Source organism: Vanellus vanellus, assembly GCF_965231255.1.
Source record: "Vanellus vanellus genome assembly, chromosome: 1".
In the NCBI taxonomy this organism is placed as follows: Eukaryota; Metazoa; Chordata; class Aves; order Charadriiformes; family Charadriidae; genus Vanellus; species Vanellus vanellus.
The window spans coordinates 17,708,787-17,721,294 of record NC_138905.1 but is presented as its reverse complement, the minus strand read 5'-3'; the positions used below and the strand labels follow the sequence as shown (position 1 = coordinate 17,721,294).

At 45.0% G+C, this 12,508-nt stretch overlaps 1 protein-coding gene across 1 annotated transcript; it reads left to right on the top strand.

Annotated features, from left to right (window-relative positions):
• Nucleotides 1-11,422: 11,422 nt before the first annotated feature.
• Nucleotides 11,423-11,817, top strand: LOC309676388 (histone H2B 5-like; the record flags this gene model as incomplete). Its single annotated transcript, XM_082488926.1, has 1 exon — nucleotides 11,423-11,817. Exon 1 carries the CDS (start codon nucleotides 11,437-11,439, stop codon nucleotides 11,815-11,817), a length of 381 nt encoding a protein of 126 aa, XP_082345052.1. The 5' UTR covers nucleotides 11,423-11,436.
• Between the last annotated feature and the right edge of the window lie 691 nt (nucleotides 11,818-12,508).

The window sequence follows — 12,508 nt, the reverse complement described above, 5'->3', positions numbered from 1 at the left end:
CAAACAGCATCACTGGGTATCGAGGACAAATGTTAGATTTTGCTATTTAAATAAGACTCATTTTTTTAAAAAAATCTGATTTAATAATTAAACTTTTTTTTTTTCTTTCAAAAAGCATACTAATAACTGGCTGGAATGAAAACAGCTCCATCCCACGGATTCCACCTCCGCTTTCTGGCAGCTTACCTGACTCATAAAGAGACTGGGGGATTTTATATGCCACCTACATCAACTCAACATTTTCCTTTGTGGTGAGAGTTAATCACCACCCTTGTCATATTATTTCACTGACCCTCATGAAGATACGGTTTGTCAGGGGGGATTGTTTATCTTTAAAACCGTCCTTGAAACTTCTTGTAGAATAGGGGTTTTTTCCTGAATTTAGTGAAAACACACTGGTGTTCCATTTCAGAGAGGTTCTCTGTGTTATTTGTTAAAAACTGGCATTTACCCCAGGATCGGGGAAGAGAGGGTTTCCGTTTGCAGAGGGATGAGATGTGCCACCTGGGGAGTTGAGATGCATCAGCTGAAGGTAGAGGACCATGCCCAAGGTAATCGCTGCAGGAGGTGTGCGCTGAGGAAGAGACTCGGGTTGTAGCCACTATAATCAAGGATCTAAGAGGGCAAAGTTTTGTCAGCAGAGGCAATGTTTATGTTAGATCAACAGAGTCAGGAAAAATGGACATGCGTTTGGGCACATAAAATCTGGCCTTATAACCTGTTTGTATAACCTGTGTGACCCTGTCTCTTGTGAGGAGAGAGACTATAGGTAGTAGACTGATATTTGTCAAACAGAAAATACTACACGAAAGAAGACAGGAGGATAGGAATGCGAACAAAAGACAAAGGTGACACTACAATAAATACAGGGTGTGCAGGAGGCGATGGAAGAAGGGGTAGGAGGAACTGAAAGTGCACCTCCGGGAAGGTTATTGGGAGTTACAAAGAGGACGCAGGTTACCCTGGCAAGCGAGAGAAAGTTTTAGCAGAGAACTGTGTGACATTTTTGTAGAGGAAATTATTGAAATGAGGTGCAGGGAGGAAGGAACAGCTGAGATCACTCTGGAGTTCAGTGCTTAAGAGAAATCTTCATGTGAAGGAGGTACAGGGAAAGCATTTGATAAAAGTCTCCTCATTTCTCTGTCACAAGGTCAGGCAGAATCAAGGAATGGGAACGAAGGTGAACTATTGACAAATGTGGATGAAGGAAGGGTAGGGAAGCTGCTGCCATGTTGACAGAAAGGGAGAAGTCCTGTTTGGGCCCTTTGTGGGACCTGGAAAATGATTGAGTAACAAGTGGGGTGCTACAAGACAGGAGGCAGGGAGCATCTCATCAGGAATGAGCTGTCTGACCGTACCCAATATAAATATGGCTTATTTCCAGTCTTGATGTGTATAAGCCTTAAAATGCATTGCAGATGCAGCAGCTCTGCTCTGAAGATACAGATGCTGCAGCTGTCTCCCCCTTCCTGTAACACCTCCCTTTTTCTCCCACACCAGAATTAATCCCCATATTCTCTCCTGTCCCACACCGTGGGTCCTCAGCCCAGCTCCGATCATCCTACTTACTGGTTGCACCTGCCTGATAACTGGGGCACAAATCAAGATAAGGACTCGAGAGTCACCCGCAAAGATGTCCTTCTTGAAGCAGAGGCACTAATGAGCTAATGAGGGTGAGTGCTGCGAGAGGCACCAGCAGGGCGGAGAAGAGCAAAGGGTGAGCACTTCATCAGTGGAAGAAACCGGTTGGGACACCGTTGCATTGGGGAAGCTAAAGGTGTGGAAGCCTCAGGAGGAAAGTGAGTGTGGGGAAGAGGATGTAGCCATGCATGGTTAAAAATAACAGTATGGTACAGATAACGTGACACTCCACTGGCATTTTAAACCTGCTGCCTTTGAAAACCCTTCTGTGTTTTGAAAGGTGAGCCTTATGTTTTAATTGTTCTAATTGCCATTGACCAACCAGGAAGGCTGACATTTTGGGGCTGTCACTTTGGCTAGCAATGCCCATTTTCTTCACTCTGGTCCAGTGAATGGCAACCAAGTCTTCAGCAGAGAGCTCTTCACACCCCTGCCTGATGTAAATACCGATGTAGCCCTCGTTATGCTTTGATTTCTCTGGAATGGAGATGGATTTTTTTGGCTTGTGTCAGTATAGAGACTAGCACGCTTAAGTCACATGATAATGATGCTATCACAAATCAGAGCTAAATTAAAACACCGTTCACAGGCAATTTGTGTGGTGTGGAGTTTGGGCATGGGCTAACCTGGACTGAAATACTTTTTTATAATGTTTCTGGACGACTGCAAGCTCTTCAACCCCATGGCTGGTCATTCACAGTAACGTGTAAGTCTGTACAAATATCACATGTAGGACGGGAGCAAGTGGCAGCAAACCTCCTGGGGCTTTGAACCTCCTGGCACTTGTAAAGGGTGTGAGAGAAAGAAGGAAGGAACAATAAAGAAAAGAATAAAGGAAAGAGAAATAAAAAGTGAAGGACCTCTGTGTTTTGATAACAATTGTTTAGTAGCACAGCAACATAGAAAAGAAAAGCACTGTCTGGTTAACGTAGAGCAGTTACTTGGTATTGCGAGAGCTATATGCCAGACATCTTTAAAAAAAAAAAAAAGTCAGGTTTTGTCTGTCTTTGAACTATGGAAGATATGGGTTTCTTCATCTTTCTCCCCTCCTCTGTTGCCCTCATCCTCCCACTTCCAAGTAAGAACATGAAGTTCCTTCTTCTCGTCTCCAGCATAAATTTATCCATGAATGTTTTTAAATGGTTTATTGTCCGTTCTTGCGCTGGAGTTTATTTTACCTTCAATAACTCTTGTGTCCTTAGTGCTCACCCTTCATCTGTTTCTGGAGTGTAGCGAGCTCCCCTCTTTGGGGGAGCTTTGCTGTGGTGTCCCAGCCATGCTTTTCTCCTCTCCTTCAGTATAACAGGCTCTCCATTTTCCTGCGTCGTGCAGAAAATGACCTCTAACGCCCAGAGGACTCTCTGCCTGGGGTAATGTGATCTAGTGGCTGCAGCAGAGAAAGGTGTCAGCAGTCCTGGATCGTATTCTCGATCCAGTTATTGAATGATGTGAGATCTGGAGAAGGACATTTACCTTTGTTTCCCCACAGGCTCCAATAATAGTCACACATCTCCGTTTTACAGTAAAATTGCTATTACCATGCCCATGCATTAATTATTAATACACATATTACAATATTTTCAGTATCCTGTATCACTGAAATGTGACTCTGTGCCACTTGCTGCCCTTTAGCTTGTGGCATGGCATGCAGTCCTTCAGGATGTACCTGTGCGGTACCCACGGCTCCTGCATTTACACCCTGCGTTCCCAGGCACCCATGCTTACAGCCAGGATAAAGCAGCTTTCACATCCTGACTTTTTCCTTAATTGCATGCTTTCCATTATTTTTTTTTTAATCATTTTCCAGACTTGCTGAAATGTGGGTAGTGTTACTGGGAAACGATGACTGAAGTTAGAGACTGATTTAGAAGGATTGTCAGTCCTGATTGATTACAGCTGCACTCGTCATGCTCTCGCCTGGCTCCTTCTCCCCATGTAAGGGGAGAGTTGGTGGTGCTCGCTGCCCAGGTCTGTTGAGCATACGTGCATTAGACCCATATATGTGGCCTGAGGGTTGTTAAAAGTTTTGCTGGGCTTGTTTCACCCCCGTTATTGAGAACATAGTAATGCATTGTGATGCACCCATCACATCACTTCTAAAAGCTTTAATGACCTTGGTATGATCTTCAGTGTAATTTGTGAATATAGCTTTCCCCTTTGGCATGGTTTTCTATCCATATGTATTATTCCCAGTCAACATGGTATGGCCAGAGGAAACAGTTTGGGGTACGATCCCTGCTTTTGTGTCTGTTTGCTACACAAATTATCTGTAGCACTGGAAAAGGTTACAGAAACCTACTGAAACCTGGGGATAGAGCGAGTGGGAGGAAGAGGTGCCACAAGTATCTGCGTTGGTTCCCACATAACTCCTGCCTTAACTCAGAAGCAGCTCTCATCTCCTGGGGCAGCTTCTTCTCCCTCTCCCACCCACTTTCCTCTCATGGCCTGCAAGTGTTGGGCTGTAGCTTTTCATATTTTTGGCCGTGGCTGAACTAGCACATTTTTAATGGATGCCTTTTTCAGCACCGATGAAAACAGTCTAGAATTTTGATAATTATCCCATTACTCCATAAAATGCATAAAAACAGTTTGCTTAAATGCTGTACCAGTTCTTCAGGCTTATCATCATTACATGTTTAGAGCCCATAGCTTCATTGTAGAAGGAGTTATTTAGATACAGCAAACTAAGTCAGTATATGGTCGTCTGCCTTTCCAGGGAAACTGAAATGATGAGGTCAAAGATCAAGCTATTTTCATTTTTGTTAGGCACAGAGCAATTTAGTTCGAATCTTTATTTTTTATTTTCAGTAGCATAGGATGTCCTGGAATAAGTAAAGCACCTTTCTGATGCGTAACAGCTCATTAGTATTACAGACCCTGGACACCTATGATTTTTGTTCTCACACCCATCTCCAGTCATCTGTACTTTGCAAATCACCAAGCAGATTTGCAGAGCTCACGATGCTGCCAAGCATTTGAGCTTCCGTGATGCCGTGCTTGTTTCTCCTGCCCAGCGGGATTGCTCCAGGTCAGTTGGAGAGCCTCTGCCTGTAAATCGTAGCAGGCTCTGACCTCTCCCTGCCTTCAGAGCAACTTTGCTGAATTAGTCCAAGGACAAGAGCTAAACCCTGCACCAAAGACACAGCCTTGCTGCTGACAGGTTGACCCCCAGTGGGTCCAGTTGAGTTGAAACGGGATATGAAGGGAACAGAAGCCTGTTGCCTGAGGAGGGGGTTCCTGGCAGAAGCAGCAAATCCCAATGACTGTGAAACTTGGAGAGGAAGCTTGTGCTGAAGTTTATGTTGCGTTAAGGTTTTGACTTATTGATAAAACCCCAGGAAGGAAGTGAGCCCGGTTGTGTTCCCTGTTGGACTGTGTTAGTACAGAGGGCTTTCCGAGGGTGGTTGGGATAACACTGGTTTCTCTCAAACACTGGCACTCTTTGTGGGAAAGCTGACTGGAGTGTAATTGTAGCAGATGCTGGTACTGGGTGTACTCTGTTAAACATTTAACAGGTATTGATCTACAGAAAACATCATTTCTCCGTTTTGCATTTATTAAGTCCTGTTGGTCAAGTGTGTAGATCAGAGAGATTCCAAAGCAGGTAGCTAATGGCTGTTGTTATAAAGAGCAGATAAAAGTCATGCTAAAGCTTCTTCAAGTACTCAGTTATTTATCCACAGTAACAAAACCTTAATAAAATGTGGAGTCTGATTTTTATAAAGTGCTGAGCCTCCTGGCTCAATGGAAATCAATGTCAGCTGTTGGTGCTAAGCATCTCTAAACATCGTACTCGTGGTTTCAGAGCCAGGTTAAACCCCCATTGACTTCAGGCACTCCTTTAATCAGAGTAACGACAGCAGTATTTAGCTTCCTGACAATCATTCTTCTTGCAGTACTGCGTCCCTCTGTTGCTCTGCTTGGCTCATGAATAAAATTTTATTTTCTTTAAAAAATAGATTTATATTCTCTGCAGAGAGCTCTGATTCAGGGTACTGCTCCTTGCTTTGTACATAAGCATCTCTGGTTGATGCTAACCCTGAGAAGTACTTGCAGCTTGAGCAAAAGTTGCACAGTTGCCATCGATTAAGAATGTGTTTCTAAAATCATAAATGGAAATGCTCGAAAAGAAAAAAGATTACCGTAAGGAGTATCTTGTACTGAACTTACAGGCAATGAGTTAATGCAAGCAATGATGAGGATCGGTCAAAGCGTTAGCAAGCCAGCCTGTCTCAGTGCTCTCTTCTGCTTGTATTTCTTCTAAAGCTGTAGATCACTTTGAACATAGTGCACCCGTGTCAGGGAGTGCTTGTAGCATTTCTTTATACAATAATGAGGAGGGGGCATCTTCAATTTTAATATAATTTTGTGGTCCAATACGCAAGCATAAATCTCTTCACCAAAAGAATTGCATGTGTGCATCCAAGGTTAAAAGTTAGCCATTTAAATGATAACTTTACAGAAACAGTCATATAAAAAGCAGCAGAGCATGTGGGATTGGGGATGGGGCCTTATTATTGATACCTGGGAGAGGACCTGGCATCCCGAAACTGATTTCTGCACCCCTCCACCATGGGAAGAAATCAGGCATTTCAGACTAGTTTACCTTATTCTAGGAAATTCTCCTCCTCCTTACTTCAGAAGAAAGCAAATATTACTTCATCCTCACATGCTAGACAACAAGAGAAAAATTCTTTCCAGTCCAAAATATGACTATCAGTTTTTGCACATGAGGCAGCATCATTGATGTCTCACGGTGACTCATCACGCTTCTGGTCTGCTTTGCGACCTAGGCAGAGCTTGCTACCAAATAACCATCAATATGTGCTTGTTTTCTCAGTTATTACTATTTAATGGCACCTCTTAGATGAGCAAATTCTTGTTTAACAACTTCCAGGTAGATCGCTGTACATTCTAAAAGGGAGGGGATTGCAGTTTACAGAAATACGCTGTTCCAACAGCAGTCATTTGCTGACATCTGGTAATTTGTAAACTGTAGTTACCAGACCTGCTGTCTGTGCTCCTACAAGCATTTTGGAGCAGATGAAGCCCGTAGAAGGCCTTTTCCTTTTGGTAGAAACTTTCCCTGGTTTGTGGCCCTTCTTTGTGTTTCAGAGAGAGTAAAACAAAAAGCAGCAGCTAATTTAACTTTGTTTCTTGACATGTAGGATTAAAGCCAAGTTTTCTTTATTTTATGCAGCAAGAGAAACTAAGGAAAGGCACAATATTTGGACAGAACTAACAGGACATTCCTATTTAAGGGACGGTAAGGTGGCGTTGGCTCTCATTTACTCTAGCATGGATTAAAATAGATCATCAGAAGGTTAGCGAATACCAGAACTTCAGACGTCTGAAAGATGAGAGCTTGAATTTTTCCTACAAATGTTTAATTTTTCACCAAAACTTCCTAAGAACAAAGTGCTGGTTGTAGAAAAGTAACTTCTATGGTTCGTTAGGAGATTACGGCAAGGGAGAGGCCTGGTGGGCACGGGGATTTACAGTGGCTGCCACAGAGTTCTTCACAGCAAGGACAGCTTTTAATAGGAAAAAAAGCCAAGTGCTGTTTCAACCCCTGCATGAGGACAGGTCCAAAAGGCCGGCTAACAATCTAGCCGTGGTCACCCATGCGCACCCCTGGCTCCAACTTGGCACTGGTCCTACAGGCTCAGCAGCAAGGCCAAAAATGAACAAAACTGCTGCGGGTGCTTCCCTGCCTGTCTCTCTCCATCAATCTATCAGGCCTAGGGAAAACAGACAACATCAGGCTTCACGTGGGATTTCTCAGCAGGGCTCCTCTCCCATCTCAGATCTGAGAGACTCTGGTGATTTGTATCTTTGAATACGTTTTCAGTTCATTTTCCTTTTAATGATGCTGAAGAAAAGGATGTCAACACAAAGGAAGATGTATCTGTCACTCTGCACCGCTCTGGTTTCTAGCAGCAGGCAGGCTGCTGCTTGAAGCTGGCAAGAAAAAATATAGTGCTTGGTTTTGTTGTTGGTTTTCTGGGGAAGGAAAAAAATGCCAACACTGATAACTCATTGGCTCAGAGCATACAAAGCTGTAAAGTAAAAAAATGCATCCAAAGATTTTCCTCAAAAACCTGAAACCTTCCAAATGTCACCATGATGCTTCAGAGTGTCTCCTCTTGCATGGCATACCCTGTGTCCCAGGGTGGCTTGGACCTGGAGACGAGTACCATCTCCCCTCCTTAGGGGTCCTTGTGGGAGTCTCTGACTGCAGTCTCCCATGGGAAGTGTCCATCAGGGGAACACAGCTCATAAAGCGTGTTCTAGGCGAGAGGTACCCAGCTTCAGTCTCCAAGAGTCAGAACACGGCTGAGGCTGGAGGTGCCTCTGGAGACCATCTAGTCCAGCCCACACTCAGAGCAGGGTCAGCCACCGTGGGATGCTCAGAGCCACAGCCATTTATGTTTTGAGTATCTCCAAGGACGGAGACCTTACAATTTCTCTGAGCAACCTGTCCCAGGGCTTGGTCACCCTCACAGTAGAAAAGTCAATCGTGATGGCGACATGTCCAAACACAAAAACTAATAATTATTAACCTCTTTAGGTTTTCTCTTTTTTTTTTTTTTTTAAGAGAAAATGAAAAAGAAAGAAATGCAATTTTTGTCATCAAAAATAAAACATTTTTGGAAAGGCAGCATAGTTTTCACTCAACAAACTATCCTCATGGACACTTTGGGAATAATCCCACTACTTTTATCCTCATACCAGAGCAGCACCTGCCTATGGATTGTGTTGCACTGTTGACAGAAGGGATGGTGATACTGTCGACCATTATTAGCATTATTTATTTAGCACCTGGCAAATGCAGTTGGGCTCTTTGTACTAGGCACTGCCCAAACAAACTGGAAGGAAGACAACCTGTTCCCAAAGGTGTTATTTACCTGTTAAACAGTAGGCTGCAAAGAAATGGGTGGAGGGAAGCAAGAACACCTAAGCTTTTGTGCTAGTCTCTGAACTTTAGCATCATTGCTTCCCTCATCGCGGCCGTGCATGGGAGAAGAGTGAGATCCTGGCTGCACTACCCAAGAGCTGTTCAAATGGATGGAGATGTCTTGTAGGTGTGACCTTTTTCTGGAGACATATGACATCACTCTGGTGCCTTTTGGATGCTGTATTCATTTTTTAAAAGCTGCAGTGTGAGTGCACTTAAGAATTAATACATATTTTAGAAGGACACACTTTTTAAAAAGCGTAAGAAATAGTCATTTACATTTTTCAGTTGCAGTGGTTTTCAGTCAGGAAATTAGCTCAAGAGAAAAAGAAGCAAGTGCACAGTTATTTCTTCTCTTGGAAAAATGCCTTTCCATTGAAAAGACATATTTTTGAGTCTGCAAACAGGAGCGGCAGGGGATTTCTCTTCCCGATGTTGCTTCCCAAGTAGAGGAAGAAAAATCATGGTTTCACCAGAGGAAGAAAATGTGGTGGTTAAGGGTGTAGGTGTCAGAGTTTTGAAGGGTGTCCAGGACTTTTGGGGCAGTCCAGCACTTGCCCTTCCAAATGCCTCCACTGGGAAGAACAATTGGAAAATTTAAGAAAGGGGATGAGGTGGTAGAGTCAAGCAGATAGTTTGGTGAAAATCATGTCTTTGGAGATTTTAAAGAAAAGGTAAGACGCTGATGTAGGAGGGCACACCTAGGTACCCTCAAAGCAAAGCATCTTTGTCCATGGTTTTCCACCTAGCTCAGCTCACTTGGCCATGAAGCTTTGCCAGCAGGTGAGTTCACCTGAAGAAGAATTACTCTCACAATGTGCCCATCTCTTTCCTCTTACTATTAAACTGCTTTTCCTTTAACTTCAAAGTCAGCAAAATACGTTAGTTTATGATTACCAGGTGGTGTAACCACATACGTTAGAACTGCAGGTTTTCTGAAGTTAGGAAAAGATATTAATTCTTGTAAACCAAAGCCAACTAGAAGAAGGCATCAACAGCTTTCAATACATTTGTTCGGCTTTTTTCTTTTCTTTTTCTTCCTATCCTCCATACCTGATGTTAGGTTGCTAGTTGTTCCAGGGATTTGAGAGGGTTTTATATGTATTTACCCAGTTTGGGTGGGTTTTTTTTAGTGTTTTTATGCTTTAGTCATGAGCATGTTGTGGTTCAGCAAGGAGCCGGTGGTGTGCTTGCAGCCTGTTACATGAAATTTTCCCATATGCTGGCCTTTTCCACCTAGTTAGACAATATCCCATTTTGGAATGACAAAACACTTCTTTTTGCAAGATGAAGCAAAAGGAACTTGAACAGGTCTCTCAGGCCTCACAAAGGCAAAAGTCCCATTAATGGCAAGGAAAAAACTGCTGAGCAAAACCTCAGTGCTAAGTACACTGGTGCCAACTTTCGCTTCTAACCAGGCAGGCGTTTCGGAGGGCTGTAGTGGAGGCGTTGCCTCCCCACTCCCTTGCATCCCGAGCGGTGCCAGCCTGCCCTTGAAATGCTCAGCGTTGCCCTTTGCCCATCACCTGCCAGACTCCGCGGCTGTTAGGGCCATACGTTGGTGCCTTGTAGGATAAAGCAGCCGGCAGCAGTCCTGGTGCTTGCTGCAGGCAGAAGGCAGCCTCTCATGTACCTCAGTACATGATTCGGAGCTGCAGAGGTTTCTCGCATGGTTTGAAAGCAGGAGCTGGCATCCACCAAGACGTGGGTATGTAAATCCAGCCTCAGCTTCGAAGACATCTGCTCCCACAGGGAGCAACTGGGAACTTCTTATAGACTTGATTGCAACACGGCTGCTGTGACTGGCTTTGAGGGCAACAGTGGAGAAATAAGGCCAGGATGGAGGGTGGCATCTCATTCCTTCCCAAGGAGGAGAGGCAGGGCTGAGCATGCAGCCATCGCTTTGGCACTGGCACTGTTTAGGTCCCTCTCTGATGCTCTGTGTGTGCAGACCATATGTTACATCCCAGCTTTCTCTCTCCTATTTACTTCTATCTATTTTCCCATGTGCCGTCAGCCCTGAAGCTCTTTTTTCTCGTCTAGTCTCTCTTGGCCGGCAGACTGTAATTCCTAGGTCATCTTCAAAGGAGGCACAGAGCAGAAAAAGCCCAAGTTCTGGGGTGATGCTGGAAGCTGATCCTCCAGCAAAGCCTGGGGAAGCCTCGCCTTTCAAGGGAGCACTCAAAGTACCCTCTGAAACACAAAACCATTCACCGGGTTACAACAGAGTTATTCCCTTGACCCACGCAGTAAAACACGTGTAAATTTGAAGTGTAGAGGAGGCACCCGGTATTACAACCGTCTTTCTGTTACCGCACTTATGGGTGACAGCAGTCAGCTGTCTATTGGAGCCAGTAGTCAGGGTCTACTGGAGATTGTAATAAACTAAAGTAATTTTGACCAGTCTCTCATAAAGGTGGCTTAGGTGATATCTTGCAACAGTCTCCAGCTCATTCCAGCCAGATTTAGTTTAATCCGTGCTGCAGTTAGTGTTTTCTTTGGAACTGCAATGTTCTTAGAAATTTGTTCACCCCCAGCCCGTATTTACTAAGGAGCTGCCAACTAGGCCTGAGTTCAGCGACGTTTACAAGGCTGGTGTTACAAGGATTTAAACAGAAAACAATACAAAAACATACACAAACCAGAGCAGTTCTCACTGGCAGTTCAAAAATGCTTGCAGGGGGTCATGGGTGTTTGTCTCAGATTCAGAGATGTTGCTTGTCTCTGACTCGGACTCTCATCTTTCAGTAGAACTATACTGTAGAAGAACAAAAAAGAATTTGATTTTTTGGTTTTCTTTCCAAGCAGCTCCAAGACCCAGAGAAAGAGCTCTCAGGATGCCGGAGCCAGCAAAGTCCACCTCTGCCCCCAAAAAGGGCTCCAAGAAAGCCGTGACAAAGACCCAGAAGAAGGGCGACAAGAAGCGACACAAGAGCAGGAAAGAGAGCTACTCCATCTACGTCTACAAGGTGCTGAAGCAGGTCCACCCCGACACTGGCATCTCCTCCAAGGCCATGGGCATCATGAACTCCTTCGTCAACGACATCTTTGAGCGCATCGCTGGAGAAGCCTCCCGCCTGGCCCACTACAACAAGCGCTCCACCATCACCTCCCGAGAGATTCAGACAGCCGTGCGCCTGCTGCTCCCAGGAGAGCTGGCCAAGCACGCCGTCTCGGAGGGCACCAAGGCAGTCACTAAGTACACGAGCTCCAAGTAGCCGGACACCATCTCTCCAACGAGACCATCGAGCACCAGACCATCTGTGCAAGCACAGGTAGGCAGCCACGGCCCAGATAAACATCACAGCTATTATCCACAGCAATTCACAGCCTTGGGATGGGCATGAGAAGCTGTCTAGTGGAAGAGAAGACGGTGATCTGGATGTCGGCTGTTTTCATAGTCTGTTTGGGATGTGCGATGGGTTCTGTGGGGCTGGTGGAGGAGGCCTCTGCTTTCTTATCTCATCCGAAGGACTGACTGACTGCAGTACATCCAAACTCTCCTCTGTGCTTGGCAAACATGCATGTTTGGCGCTGGCGGGGGAGACTGGCAGTGGCAACACACAGAGGCCGTCTCTGAAGTCTTCCTGTTTGGCTGCTTTCTCACAGGCATTCAAGACAGGCACCAAGGAGTCAGCACTGGTATCCTCTCCCTCGTAGCCTGGATCCATCCTGGTGTCCAGATGCACAGCCCATCACATGCCAGCAGAAGTGGCATTGACAGCTACCAGGCGCAGGCTGTAGAGTAAAATCTATATTGATTCAACAGCTATCTGTGTTTGACAGCCTTTTTTAAAGAGCAAGCCTGGCGGGCAGGCAGATGCCCAGGCTGATACCAAGCGCTGTTCCTCCTCGTCACTCCTGATGGATGAGCCATGGAGCAGGCTGAGGGTACCGGCGCTGGAGCTG